A 15,547-nucleotide genomic window follows, 5' to 3' on the forward strand; every position below is an offset into this window, starting at 1 on the left:
TATTTGTACTCCTAATGGAGTATCATTTCCTTAAAAGTATGGTTTAGCAGCTTTGTTTGCTATGACCAGTAATACTGATGCTTTGGTTTAATTTACTGTCACTTATCAGTCTAGTCATTTATTCCATGAACATTTATTGACCATTGACTTTTTTATAGTAAGTGAAATAATCATGAGAAAATTTATTCAGTCAGTATTTTTATAGATATGAAATGAAGCATTATGCTAGTTGCTATAAACAATAAAGCCTGATTATGTGGCTCCTGCTCCCAGAGAACCTACGTACAGTAGTGGAGAGACAAAAGTCGTGTAAGAAAAAGACGTATGCATGGCACAATATCAGTTCTTCACTACTGTCTTGAAGGGCCGTAGAGTTTAGAAGAGGAATTTAATGAGGAAAAGTTTTATGAGAAAATATAAGTTGAATACTGAAGAACTTGGATGGGTAGCGATTAAAGGGAGTCTAGGCCGTGGCAAGGACAAAGATGAAGACATGGAAGTAGAATGAGGTACAAAATCAAGAAATAACCACTTTCAGTGAAACATTTTAATTTGAAGTACCATATTTTGAGAATTAATTTGTTATGAAGAGCTTATTCTGTTTGTATGTGGATAGTGTATTACTCAAACTCTACAATGTTGGGGGAATTCACACTTAACAAACTTTTATCATTAAGGAAGTAGTAACTCCTTCATTTTTTACAGATGACTAAACTGAACCCTGGAGAGCTTAAATGATTTATTTGCTAGTAGAGCCTTTTCCCTGTGCAAGAAATAACAGTAAGCATAGTCATCACTGTTTTTGTAGCGTTATCTTTTTGTAAAGGAAATTTTCCTGTTTCTAGCTTTATTAATGATTACTAGGATTTTTTTTCCTAAACAGTAATAGTTTAGGTTTATAAAAGTTCACTTGGAGGAAGTGTTCTAGCCAAGGTATTAAAAAATACATAGGTTTTATTATTATACTAAGTAGATCTACATCAATAGGAGGGGCACCAGGCTGGCTCAGTCGGTAGAGTCTGTGACTCTTGACCTCAGGGTCATGAGTTCAAACCACACTTTGGCCATGGAGCCTACTTTAAATAATTAAATTTTTCAAAACTCTACATCAGTAGAAAGATTACCGTAAATAGCCAGCTCGTACTTTATTTTTTTCTATAATTCATTGTATGTCTGTCATTTTGAACCGGAAGTTTCTGAGCTTAAATCATTGTTATTAAATACTTATTTGGAGGGAATTTATAGGCAACCTGGTCATAAAAATTAGTTTGTACTTGCCCAGCTCTGTATGTGTGTCTATATCTGCATGTATATCTTTATATATAATACGTATTTTATCTCTTGTTAGCTTGTAAGCTTTTTGAGAGAAAATTTCTTGTCTGTTTTATACTCTAGTCCCCATAGTTTTCGGCAGAACGCTTATTATGTAATAGGCACAGAAAATTTGTTTAATTTAAAATTAAAATTAAAATTTGTTTATTTGTTTAATAAATGATTCCCTCTTGGGAGGGTCACAACTTTGAAAGGCAGGATCAAATACAGTCCCCCTGTAGAGAGGTAAAGATTAAAGGAAGCAGACCTATATGCTTCAGACAGTTAAAACTTAGTGAAATACAGATTCATTTTTTTTAAGAGCCAAGGAAATTAGGCTCATTTTTCCATAGCTTAAAAAGAAGTTTTTCTACTTGGAGTTTTCATTAAGTTCTGATGCTTTACTAACACTTTTTGCCTTTGAGACCTGAGAAATGGCATGAGATTGTATTATTATTAATCAAAATGACCTTATCAGAAATCACTAGCAGGTTGGTAAAAAAAAAAAAGTACATCACTGATTATACTTGATGTTGATTCTTTAAGGAATAAAGATAAAGATACCTAAACTTGAAGTGAATCTTTCATCAAAACCGTACACAAAGTCTTTGCTGTTGTCTGCTTATTATTTATTGGCTTTGTAGCTTTATCATGGCTAATTTGTAAATATAGTCTAATATATCCTTGGTGCCTTAGGTGTGCTTGGGCTTTTTCTAGCAAGCAAAGCATAATAATGTTTAGCCAAAAAAAATTTATATATATATATATATATATATACACACACATATACATACACATATACATATACATATATATACACTTAGCATGTGGCTTAATTGTCCATGTGGTTTCACTGCCAAATATACAAAGAATTCTTCACATTTTGTAATATTGGAGGCTATGTGGTATACCTCTGCAGTCTTGTAAATTCCTTGCAAATCTCTTCACATGTCTAGTTCTCCATCTGTGAAGTCAGAGCTAAAACCAAGATTCCTGTCTTATGACTTCTCCTGTAACACGTGCTGTCTCACTTCAGGAAAAGTGAATTGTCACTCTTCAGTGTCTAATTTGTAAATAATTCACGAAGAATAGCATTTCAAAATTTAGTTCAAAACAGATCTGTCAAAGTAATAAATGTTAACTCTCTAAACACACTTGGGTATTAATTTTCCACTTGAATGTAGTGATTTTCACGTAGTCCCTCGGGTTTAAATATTTAACTTGAGGGCATAACTTTTGTGGATCCTTACAGTTTTAGCATTGAGCTAGTTTATGAATTAGAACTTAAAATTTGAAGACAGTTTCACTCCTTAGTCAACACAGAAATTGCTTTTCTATAAGTAACTGCATGTAGGAGGTGTATAATCCTTTTTTCCTTAAAAAAAAAATTTAGCTTCAAAAAATCCATTTAATAGAACTTCACGCAGGAAGTTTATATAGGATCACATCTTTGAAATGCTTAAGGTGTAAAAAGCTGTAAACATAGTATTGGATGGGCGAGAAAGGAAAATAGGGAGGGATAGGATAAAATGTTATCATCTAAAATAATGCACAGTCATGGTTGCTGCCTTGCTAAGCAACACTGTTTGTCTCTTGGTGACCAGATACATGAAGCCTTACTTGAGAACCCAGATAAGTCAGTCTTACTTAAATACATTTTGCCAGTACTTAGAAAATAATGACTTTGATTTGAGAAAGCACTAAGCTTTTCTCTTGAAAGTTACTGTAGAATTAGTCACGTAGGATGGCTATCATCATGCAATATGTTTCTATAAATCATGTAACATTTTTCTAATTCAATTCTGCTAAATATTTCTTTGAGAACAATGTCTTGTGGCACATGCTACACATTTAAAAATAACATTAAAAATAGCATTCAGGGGATCCCTGGGTGGCTCAGCAGTTTAGTGCCTGCCTTTGACCCAGGGCATGATCCGGGAGTCCAGGGATCGAGTCCCCTGTCGTGCTCCCTGCATGGAGCCTGCTTTTCCCTCTGCCTGTGTCTCTGCCTCTCTCTCTCTCTCTCTCTCTCATGAATAAATAAATAAAATCTTTTAAAAAATAGCATTCAAATACTGTGGTAATCACAAAAGTGCAATAAATTGTAGAATATGAATATTGAACTTAAAGCAGTCTCTGATTTCAGTCCAATGAACAAATATATCAGGGAATTAATTTTATTAGATAACCTTGAAAACTTTCCCATTACAGTATGCTGCCTTTTTTGGTAGTGGTGGTTGGGTTATACTGATACTTACTATTAATACAAAGAATTTATTAAAATATATAAGCCAATTTTTAGGCTTTTATTTTTGTCTTAAAATGTTTAAATCTCATCAAGTTCAAATCACATAATCAACTTCATGTACAACTTTTGTTACCTTTCTATAAAACCTAGATGAGAGGCAGAAGTATGGATTTGTTCTCCTAATTAAGGGAGAAGGACCTTGGTAGGAGCACAGAGTAAACTTTCTGAAAATTCTGTCAGAATTTATTTAATAAAGACACAAATTTATTTTAGTTTATCACACATCCGTTCATATTCTTTCTCAGTCATATATAACTTCATTTTGGAACGGTGTGATTATTCTAACTTAATAAAATTTTAGAGTTGAAGTCAGTATCTGTGTTGTGTTGAGAGGTGTGTGTGTGCATATATACATACCTATATGTTATGTATACACATACAACAGTGAATCTGCTATTTTCCTTTCTGGTTTTAGTGAAGATATGCTAAATTTAATACCAAAAGACTTATTAGCATTAGAAACCTGGAGCATTGCTAAATTTCCAGTATTGATGGCATACATCTCAGTTGCACTAGATTGAGCATATGATAAATGACAAGTATTTCAAAGTTAACAACCCCCCAAAAATGTACAGGGGGAAAAATAGAGGAAAAAAGGCAGTGCAACATAGTTATTGCTGCTTGGAAAGCCAAAGTCTGTAGTGTAGCACCTGAACATTTTGTTACTTTCTTTAGTAAAGTAATCATAACACTTAAGAAAATTAAGACATATTGGCGTTGTTGAGAATATGTTAGCAATGCTTCAAACGTTTATCCTAAAAACTAAATAGGTATAAAATATGTACAGAATATTCTTTATCACCCAGGGATGTTTCTAGGTACACTTCTGCAAAATATTTTTAGCAATATATTTGACTGTGACAACAAAATAGTCCTGTAGTTTTTTTTTTTTTAATTTTTATTTTTTTATTTATGATAGTCACAGAGAGAGAGAGAGGCAGAGACACAGGCAGAGGGAGAAACAGGCTCCATGCACCGAGAGCCCGATGTGGGATTCGATCCCGGGTCTCCATGATTGCACCCTGGGCCAAAGACAGGCTCCAAACCACTGCGCCACCCAGGGATCCCAGTCCTGTAGTTTTAAAATCATGTGCCCAAATGTGCATTTTGCTATGGTTGCCCTGGATGGAGACTATACTTCTTCTAGTGTGATTTCCTTATATCCTTGAGCTTTTGAGTTTAGAAAGAGTTGGCCACTTGCTAGAGTGCAGGGGGAGGTTTTTTCCTTATTTATAATTAAGGTCATTTACATTTTTAACAATCACAGCAAGTATTCATATGTTCCGTTAGTTATGGGTACATTTCCTTCAGTGAAAATTCATAGTTCATTTCTCTGAATATGGTAGGTATTCATCTCATCCTAAACTGGAATAAATTGGCCATAGATTTAGGAATTAAAAAGTAAACTAGGTTTTCGGGAAGATGGGTTTATTTTTATAAACCTGAACCTGAAAAGAATCCTAAGATTTAGGGTCCTAAGGACTGAGGTACTTATTTCCTAAAGGTAAAAATAGTTCAGGAAAAAGAACAGAGTGAAGATCTGTACCATTCGTTCCTTTTGCTTAATAATTTTTAGCAAAAGTGATGATACGGACTTGCATTCTTGTTTGATGAGCTTAGGTCAACTTGGTAGAGCCAGATATGGAAATAGTACTTCCAGAAATTGTTCCTGATTTGGTTAGTTCTGTATAGGTATTGAGTAGTGAATTTAAATGCTCTTTTATCAATGAGAGTTTCACTTGTTAGCTTTAAAAATATTGAAAACCTTCCAGCATCCTTCTCAGCTTGCTTCATTTATTTATTTTAGAAAGTGAAGGGGGGCGGGGAGGAAGAATAGAATCTTAAGCAGGCTCCACATTTTGAGCAGTGCTAGATACAGGGCTCCATCTTCCCAACCCTGAGATCATGACCTGGGCCAAAATCCAGTCAGACACTGAACTGACTGTGCCACCTAGGCACCCCTGAGCTTTTTTTTTTTTTACAGGATACTTCTCACCATCTGATTTATTATACATTTTACATACTTTCTTTCCCCTGTTCCCACACACTAGAATGTAAGTTCCACAAAGGCAAAGTTTTTTTAAAAACAAATTATTTTGTCTATTTCTTTTTCCCCAGTAATTTGATGGTGCCTGAGATATGTCCTCAGATATGATACCCTATTACAAGTATAATGTATATAATGTGAGTTGTTAAAATTGAAGATATTGATGGTTTTATGTAGTTAAAAATGGTGAATTCTTTCAGGATATATGGCTTTATAGAGCAGAAGTAAAATTCACTGCAATATAAAAATTCTAAACTCAATAACTTTAAAGAGATCATCAGATATCTCATCATGAGATAATCATTCTCAATTTTCATTTTGTCCTAGGAAGTAGTTACTGATTAGAGTGACTATTCTGTTATCATTTGTCTTTTCTCCTTGCTTCTGTATAGAATCTGACACCAGCCAGAAATTCACCCATTTCTCTAGAGGCATACTAATGTAAGCCTTTGCTCATACCATTTTTCTTATCAGAAAAGTTATTCTTCTTCCCTAAATTTATGATGCTGTGTCCATCCTCAGTGCTTCTTTGGAATTCCCCCATTCTCTTGACTATTGCAGAACATTTTCTTTTCTTTTCTTTTAAATGTCATGGAACCACTCATTTGACACTTTACTGAGAGGTTTATCTAAACTACATTTTAAAGTTTTAAATGTCTACTGTCTTTTCTACGTAAAGGGTACAAAAGTGATACAGCCTTAGTTAAGTTCCTTGAAGCTTTCTAAGATGAAAAGGAAAAACTTCTTTGTCCTCTTTAAATTTAAGAAAAGAGGCTATAAAACTACTTAATAACAACAGTTGTGACCAGAGCAACATAATGAGTAAAAGAGATGCTGTCCACCGTGCAAGAGAATCTTTATTGACTGGTAGTCTGGTGTTGTAGCATTTTCTTAAAGTACTGTTAATTGTGTCAAATTGTATTGCATTCTCATGATTTTATAAATCAGTAAGTGGTACTGACTCTGTATTAATCCAAGATCAGAAGACTGGGTGACCTATTCTTAGTGAATCTTTCTGCTTTTACTGTATGTATATATATTACTGTAGAATAAAACGAAATACTTCATTTATTATATATACTGTTAAGTGCCTGCATAATTATGTGCATTATGTGTGTATACATACAGCTGGTGGTGTCATTTCCTAGATCAGAGCATTTAAAATTGGAAGAGCTCTTTCAATCTTAGTTTTTTACAGTTGAGGAAACTGAAACACAAAAAGTTTAATTTTTCAATTTTTTCCAATGACCACTTGGTGACAGATCCAGCTTTCCACCAGGTGTTAGGCTCACTTTCCCCCTTATTCACAGCAGCATTGTTTATTCTCTCAAGAATAATACTAAGAATCACTTCACTTTTTAATTTTCATATTAAAGGCACAACTCTCAAAAGCATTATAGCAAAATGATACATATCTTTGTGAATTGGTTTGAGCATTTTTTTTTAAGATTTTATTTATTTATTCATGACAGAGAGAGAGAGAGAGAGAGGCAGAGGCAGATACACAGTCATAGGGAGAAACAGGGAACCTGATGCGGGACTCGGTCTCTAGGATCACACCCTGGGCTGAAGGCAGCGCGCCTCTGGGGCCGCCCATTTTTGTTTCTTTTAGGCATGATACTGTTTAGAAATTTGTTATGAACTTACTGTTTCCAAAGGATTATGTTTTTAGGGATAAATCATGAAAATCCCCAATCTTAAATATCAGTATCCCCCAAATTTTGTAGTTCTGAATTACCGGAATCAATATCACCAGTCGGATCAAGAATCACCAGTCAGCTAATACTACTAGATTTTCAGTGATTTCTTTTTTTTTTTTTTAAAGACTTTATTTATTTATTCATGAGAGACACAGAGAGAGAGGCACAGACAAGGCAGAGACAGAGGGAGAAGCAGGCTCCACGCAGGGAGCCGACGTGGGACTCGATCCCGGGTCTCCAGGATCACACCCTAGGCCGAAGGCAGCGCTAAACCGCTGAGCCACCCGGGCTGCCCATTTTCAGTGATTTCTAAGTAAGATCCAATCCAATCCAGGTCCAGTATTTGTAGAACATTCCAAGTTTATATGTACCTGATCTTTTACTTATTTTATAGTAGTATTCGGTCTTTTTTTATTTTTTGTATCCCTGAAAAGCATTCATTTGTGTAGTGAATTAAGAATCTTCTTTCTTCAAACAACTTTGGAAACCCACATATTAGCTATAGTAATTGATCCTGTGTCTGGATATTGCAGTTCTGGCTAGACTGCCCCTGGGTTGATAGAAAAATTGAAGATTGTAGATATGATACTGTAGTATTTCTTCTCTCACCACCTGAAGATATAAACAGAAAAAGGGCAAAAGTTTTCAAAGTCCAAAAAGAATACACCCACTTTAAATGTTAGTTTAGTCTAGTTGAGAGACTAATACCTTTACGGTACCCAAAAACAAAAAAGAAAAAAAACCTTTACTGTAAGAGCCAAAAGAATAGTGGCTATTTTAGTTCAGAGAGTTCCTCATCTGAAGCAAATTGTTATTCCTTAAATAATTCTCATTTGCCCTTTGAGAACAAAGCACTTTGAGAATTTTCTGATAAAAGACTGTATTTGTGCTGTTGCTTTGGATGTTGATCACCTACTTGAGCTAAGAGTCATAAAAATTAAGAAGGCTGTTCCCTTATATGAAAAAGATTAATGAGAGAAATGATAATGCTTGAATGAGAAATGATCATAAAACCCTGACATAAAATTAATTAATTAATTAATTAATTTAAAAACCCTGACAGTTTACATGAGAGGATCACACTTTGTTGGTGATTTTTTAAAAGCATTTTATCTAGGTAATGCAAATCACAGTCCTGTTTTTAATGTGTCCTTGTAGCTACAATTATTTAAGTTAACTAGTAGTTTTGTTTATTATAATAGTGTCTTTTTTTCTGCAACAAAAAATTATGATGCCCTATACCTTAAACATCAGAAAAAATAAGTAGTCCTGATACTGTATAATAAACAAAAACAGAAGAAATGCTATCTGTGCTGGAGATTGCCTTTCAAATGAGGAAGTGAAATATATAAATGACAGCACAAGTTCTAAAAACAAAAGGTGGCCAGGAGTAAAATCTTCTAAAAATGGTGGTGTATACTCTGTCTACAAAGGATGTATTATGATCACTTTGTATTTGTTTTTGTTCTCATTAAAATGATGGCTTAGGGAGAGGATGAAGAAAAGTTCATGGATTTCTGCCCTTATTTAGTTTGACTCTGTTCACTTTTGTCCTCTGATGGACTCACTTATTACTGAGATGAAGTTTTCTATTTTCATATGCCATTTTCTTGCAGACAAAAAATATGGACATTAGGATACATAAACTATAAACTATTTTGTTGTTGATGTTGCTTTGTTATTTTTGATGTCTTAAATTTTTTAGTTTAAAAGAGCACTGATTGTTAGTATGTAACTCAGTTATCACAGGTAATAATACAGTGATTTGATAATTTTTAAGAATAGTATTTTTACTTTTTGGAAATGTGGAGTAAACGGTATAGGCAAAATTTAAACAAAACTAGTAATTTCATATAAAAATACCTAGGATTTAAAATTGTTTTTCAACAGGTATCTCAGAATCCTGATTGAAACATAGTTTTTGGTTCATAGTTTTCAAAATGTTATTCATGACTTCTGGTATTAAAATCTTTTAAATTGTGCAAGTAATCCGGAAATGGTCCTGATGGGAAGAAAATAAAATACTAAAATATGTGAAAAGTGAGAGTCCTTACCCTATCCAGTTCCATCCTGTTCCACCACATCTTCCTCTCCTCAGAGCCACCACTTACAATTCAGTATATAACTTCTCACACTTTTTTTTTGATGCATATACATGGGACACGTTTTTGCCTTTTTTTTTTTTAACATAAGCAGAAATCTCTTTTACGATATGTTCTGTGACTTGCCCTTCTACTCAGTTTGTCTTGGAAAACTTTATATGTCATTACATTACAGCTAGACTTCTCTCTTTTTCATTGCTGTAATTTCTCAAATGGTCTTCGAATGATAGTTTCCAGATTTTTGCTATAATAAAAAATTCTACAGTGAATATCCTTGAACATATATCTTTGTGAACTAGTCAATAATGGAGTTTCTTATTGACTAGTAGTTTCTCTGTATTCTAGATGTAATTCTGTCGATTATGTCTGGCAGATGTTTTCTCATTGTGTACTTGTCTTCGTGTCTTTTGTCATATGAATGTTTTAAATAATTACGTAGTCAAGTCTGTTGATCTTTTCGTCATCTCTTTTGTGGATTCTGTATTGCGAAATTATTTATACTCCTTTCCACAGAGATATTTTTACTTCCATTTTTACTTGTCACTTGTAAAACTTTATAGAACCCTGTGAATCATGGCAAAATGTATTAGTATGTGATACGTTCTGATGACATGTAGTAATCACATAAGGATCAGTCACAATTTTGGTTATCAACTTCAGAGTTATAAAATAAATCTAATAAATTCTGGAAAAGAACTGGGGCTATTGTGTTATTTATGGAATCACTATAGGCAATCATCACTCTTAATAAATTCATTTTTGACAGGTAATATACAAAGCACTAAATGATAACAGTAGTACACAAGTAAAAAGTAATCCCTTTTATTGTGAATCTTTTAGACATAATTATCACCAGAAGTTTATTTCTGTTATCAGAAAGAAATATCTCATCTGCATGTAGCTGCTGCTGCTAGGAATTGTTCTCCACTAACTTATGCTGCCATTTAGTGCTAGATTACCCAACAAACAGACTAGCAAAGTAGGGCCCCAAAGTGAAAAAGAACAGCCTTGATTAACTTACTCAAAATTTTATTTCATGTTTGTGTGCATGTGTAGTGTTGTACACTGTACATGGGGTGAGGAGTCAGAACACCCAAGATTTGCAGTGTTTGGGGCCTCTAATTGGGCCCTGTGGCTGTTTATCCCACCTTTCTATCTTGATACCCCACAACTTGGGCTGATTTTGTCCTACCCCCAGTAATTTCCTGTGGAAGTAGCTTATAATTTTCTACTTCTTCCCTGTAAAAGGAGGGAATACCCTAATAGGAAGTACCATGAAGCCAATATTTCATAGACCCTGGCATCAGCTCTCTTCTACTCTACCTTCTCTCCATACCTGAGGAGTACAGTTTGAAGAAATTAGAATTTTATTGGCACCCTCCTCCCCTTGTTAATAGGGGAGATTTGTGGAAGAAATAGTTGGAATAACAAGGGAAAAGACAAGTTTTTTTTCTTTTAACTAGATTTCGAAGTACATTTGCTAACCTAACGAGCACATATACCTATTTATAACCTGAAATTTGTGTTTAAAGTCACAAAAGCACAAAGCACTGTAGTGCTTGTAACACTCTTCCATATTATTGTAGGTAACTAAATGACCATGGAATCTGGAGCAGAGAACCAGCAGAGTGGAGATGCAGCTGTAACAGAAGCTGAAAACCAGCAAATGACAGTTCAAGCCCAGCCACAGATTGCCACATTAGCCCAGGTATAAAATACATGGAGAGATTCCAAGTTACGTCTCTTCCAAGAGGAATATGTTTTAGACAAAAAGATTTAGTTTTCATTGCAGAGAGATGCATAGAATGAGCACAGACATTCTTAGAATATCAACATTCCTGTTTACTTAGTATATTAGCATAATTTTAGAAATGATTCAGTAACAGAACAGAAAAATGTATTGTTAAAACACTAATTACCTATTTGTAGTGATCTGATTCAGAATAATGACATTTTGATTAATGGAAAGAGATTATCTCTCTTAAACAAGGGAAGAATACCTGATAAGGTAACAGCTTTTTTTTTTCTTTTTTTTTGTTTTTTTTTTAATCACACAGATTTTTTGAGGCATGGGAATTTAGATAACCGACAGGCTAACTTTTCTATGTGCTTAAACCAAAAAGTAGGATAGGCAAATAGATTGACACACAAGTAAATTTCAAGAATGATAATGGGTTTTTGTTTCCTATATCTTTTAAATATAATTCATGATTCCTTCTGTTTGTCTGTCTTAAACATTTCTATCTCTAGAGTTATATTCTCTCATTTTTATTTTTTGTTCTGATGTATTTTTCCTCAATTATTTTATTAACCACTAATTGTGTATATATGAGTGAGAAAGGTAGTTAATATAAAAACCAAGTAACAGACATAAACCTGCTAGATCAGAGTATCATATTGCCTTTTTCTGATAAAGGCTCCCGGGAGAAAATAATTCCAGCAGAGGTTCTGGAATGTTGAGCTTCGCCTTCCTGAAGAATTTAAACGCTCTCCTCAGAGAGTCCCTGAGCAAGAATGGGTCTTGGAGAATCTGTGGCTAAACACAGATGGTTACTACACTGAACTAAAGTATGGCCCAAATACTTGATCTCCAGCAGGGATATAGTCAGAAGGAGTGGGCTGCTCTATGTTTTCTACTAAGAGTACTAGGGCTGACCTCCAACCCTCAGGGGAGAGACAAAGCAGAATATATCTGGGAATGAAATAAATACTTGGATAAGGCAGGTGCAGGAAAAGGGGAAAGAGCCAGGACTTCATCAGTACATGGTCAAGGCAAACACGACAGATCAGAGTCTGGGCTCACACAAGCATTTGACCCTCTGGTAAAAAGAAGGTACAGTTCTAGAAGGAATCTTGGTGCTGACAGCCCTCATACCTATCTCTTGGGTGGCACTATCCTGTCTGCTCTGCTTGTCCTCTAAGTCTGCTGTATAATGCATTCCTGGAAATTCCTTTCCCTTTACTGTCTTTCTGTTATTGACTTTGTGTTCTTGATACAGTAAAACGTTTTCCAGTGGTTTCTTAAGCAAGTTTGGGTAAAAAAATTCTTGGTAAAAATATTTTTTCTTGGGCACTTGGGTGGCTTAGTTGGTTAAGCATCCCACTCTTGGTTTTAGCTCAGGTCATGATCTCCTGATCGTGGGATGAAGCCCCACATCGGGCTTCACACTTGTGGAGTCGGCTTCAGATTCTTCCTCCCTCTCCCTCTGCCCCTCCCAGCTTTATTTTATTTCTCTAGTATCTTATTTCTCTCTGTTCACAGTGCTTCACTATTTCATTATTAGGGTCTTGGTTCGGATAGTTTTTATCCATTGTGCTATATATATAATTAGTGGGCCCTTTTATGGTACAAACTCATGTCTTTGATTCTGGGCAATTTCTTTAAATTATTTGGTTGAAGGTGTTTTTTCCTCTTTCTTTTTCTCTAGGATCCTTGTGATCTAAATGATATACCTATGGGATTATTTCTCTAATTTTCTCATCTTTACTGCTTTCCATCTTTTTGCTCTGCTTTCTGGGAGATTTCTTCAGCTTCCTGTTCCAAAAAGTTCCTTTTGTTCTCTGAATGGTCCTTTTGTGTTTTAATAGCATCCTGTTATGTTTTACAAAGGCAGTATTTTCTGTCATCTCTGAGAATATTAATTAGGTTTTAAGTTTTCTTCTCCCCACATAGATTTTCCTTTGTATAGCTTTTTGCCCTTCAATGTGTTTTGGTCTCCATCTTTTATATTAGAAACTTTCCTCGAATGTCTTAGAATTTGTTCTTGTCTGTTCAAGTTTAAAGCAGGAAACCAAAAAACTATTGGAAGCTCTGGATGTGTTTGGGGCCTAACAGCTATGAATTACGAGCTTCACTGTAGGGTGATTATGGCTTTCCCAATGTCAGTATCTTTTAAGTCTGTTTAATTTAGCCCCTTGTCATTGGTTAGGTTCCTGAGGGAAGGCCTTCCTAATCCCTTGCTTAGGGGAAAGGCCTGGGAGCTAAGAGAGAGAAGACTGGAGGTTAGTAACTCCACTGTCAGCAGTGTTTGGTATAGGCAGTCAGGAGACCACTGTCCAGAAATTAAATCTCCGTTTTTCTGTCAGCATGGGGTAGATTAATTACTCTTCTTCAAGGAGCGTGGGGAGGGGATCCAGTTGCTTCTCAAAGAACCTTTAACTAGCCTTATTTTCTCAGCCTCTCTCTTTACTCCACCTTCCAAGGTGTCTTAGATACTGAGCCTCTTAAGGATTTTATGGTGCAAATCAGGCTTTCCTTGCCTCTACATCATGAGTTGGCCTTTTGAGATCTTCAAAGTCCATTACCATTCATCCGTCTTCCCAGCATCCAAAACTATTACTCTCATCTCTTTTCCCACTCTTTGCTCATGTGATTGGACCTGTAAAAACAAAATCAATTTTATGAAATTTAATTGGAGATTCAGAAAGGAGCAAAATAATATACACATGTTTAATCTGTCATCTTTATTAGGCAGTCCAAGAACAATGACATGTTGTTTGAGTTATAGAAAAGCTAGTTTTCTATTCCCATTTATATAGTTTTTGTTCTTTTTATTCCTAATTACAGAATTTTTTCACTTGCTCATCCAAGTCCTTACCGTACACATTTTACATTTTTGTCATAATTTCCTATCATAATTTTGATAGCTGGTATTTTTTGGTTGTCAGTATTTAATACTAAAAAAAATAATAAAATTGTCAAATCTTAAGATTGTAGTGATTTGAACAATGAACAGAAAAAAATTCAGCCCAACTAGTAAAGGAAGATAACCAATCTAAAACAATAATGCAAAATGCCTCATTTTGCATTTGGAATTTACAGAAGTTTTTTTTGTTTTGTTTTGTTTTGTTTGTTTTAAGTGCGGGGCTTGAACTCACAACCTGGAGATCAAGACCTGAGCTGAGTTCAAGGGTCATATGCTTAACTGACTGAGCCACAAGATGCCCCTACGGAATTTTTTTTTTTTTAAGTGGGAAGGAAAAAAAATAATGGTTTTGAATAAGAGACTGTAAATTTTTATGGATTTAACTATAGAGGTAAAAGGGTGATCATTCCAACTTTTTCTAATAGGCAAATATGAAAACCTAAATATCCAAAAAATGGAATTTATTAAACAAAAGTATGTAATTTTTATTATGCAGCCATTAAAACCACTGAAGAAAATTGTTAGTGGTATGGAGAGAGGTTTATAATGGATTCAAAAGATAAATTAGATTCCATGATAGTGTATAAAAATTGAGTGCATATATGCACCTTGCAAAACACCTACATCTACAGCAAAAATATTAACAGTGATTAGTGGTAGGAATATAAGGAATTTTTATCTTACCTTGTATATCTGTACCGTTTATAAAATTACAGTGTTAGGAGCTGTTATGTAGAATGATCAGGGTAGAAAAGGGATTAACTGAGTTAGCTTCTCACATTTGTTCTATAAAATAGAGAAGAGGATATAATAAATGCTTGAACTATCAGAAGAGCTTTTGTATGGAAGTAAGAGTAGATACTCTGAGTAACTTAATGTTGTCATTCTCAGACTTTAGTGTAGGGGAAGGTGTCCTTAGCTTTGCCAGGAGAGTCCGACTTTATAAACAGGTAATGGAGGTAGTCCATGAACTACATTTTGAGAACCAGATAAAACTAAGCAAGATTTATAGTGGCCAGAGAGAAAATGATTAATAAGGAGGGACTTCGTAACTACCCAAAGATGGATGCTTCTAGTTTTAACATCAGCTTTCAATAAGGATCTTCCCCCCAACCCTCCGCCCCCAAGCTTCACAGTCAGATGTTTAACTACCTGCTGAACAGATTCAGATATCAGATCAGTTCCACCATCCACCTTCACCCCAGCCACGCAAAAGCTTCTCCTTACTTCTTGTGTTCTTGGTTTTGGTTGATGGCATAGTTTACCAATTCTTACACAAACATGAAATATATGGGTCATCCTGGATTCCTCTCTGACCTCCTTCAAGCAGTCATTCATAATATCCTTTCTAGTCTGCCTCCTGAATTTTCATTAAATCACTTCTCTCATTTTCCCCCCATCACAACTAGTGCTTTATTTCTGGCTTCATCATT

The 15,547-nt window shown here is 34.8% G+C and overlaps 2 protein-coding genes across 9 annotated transcripts in view; one reads left to right on the forward strand and one right to left on the reverse strand.

The window, feature by feature from the left end:
- CREB1 (cAMP responsive element binding protein 1) overlaps positions 1-15,547 on the forward strand; it is a 62,710-nt gene that overhangs the window by 6,715 nt on the left and 40,448 nt on the right. For all 4 annotated transcript variants that reach the window (XR_005385303.1, XM_038585557.1, XM_038585556.1 and 1 more), the window contains exon 2: positions 11,055-11,176. Coding sequence is in view for 3 of the 4 variants with exons in the window: in XM_038585557.1 (XP_038441485.1) it covers positions 11,063-11,176 (114 nt within the window). In the remaining variant the exon portion in view is untranslated. The remainder of the gene's footprint in view (positions 1-11,054; positions 11,177-15,547) is intronic.
- The window catches only part of METTL21A (methyltransferase like 21A), a 68,135-nt gene continuing 59,721 nt past the window's right edge, over positions 7,134-15,547 (reverse strand). The window contains exons 4-6 of one of the 5 annotated variants that reach the window (XR_005385306.1): positions 14,799-14,900; positions 13,774-13,847; positions 7,134-7,978 (exon numbers count right to left, since the gene is read on the reverse strand). Coding sequence is in view for 2 of the 5 variants with exons in the window: in XM_038585565.1 (XP_038441493.1) it covers positions 7,972-7,978; positions 13,774-13,847 (81 nt within the window). In the remaining 3 variants the exon portion in view is untranslated. Of the gene's footprint in view, positions 7,979-10,480; positions 13,848-14,798; positions 14,901-15,547 lie in introns of those variants that run through there. The other 4 variants (XM_038585565.1, XR_005385305.1, XR_005385307.1 and 1 more) reach the window with 4 other exon arrangements.

This window comes from Canis lupus, chromosome 37 (assembly GCF_011100685.1).
Source record: "Canis lupus familiaris isolate Mischka breed German Shepherd chromosome 37, alternate assembly UU_Cfam_GSD_1.0, whole genome shotgun sequence".
Classification (NCBI taxonomy): domain Eukaryota; kingdom Metazoa; phylum Chordata; class Mammalia; order Carnivora; family Canidae; genus Canis; species Canis lupus.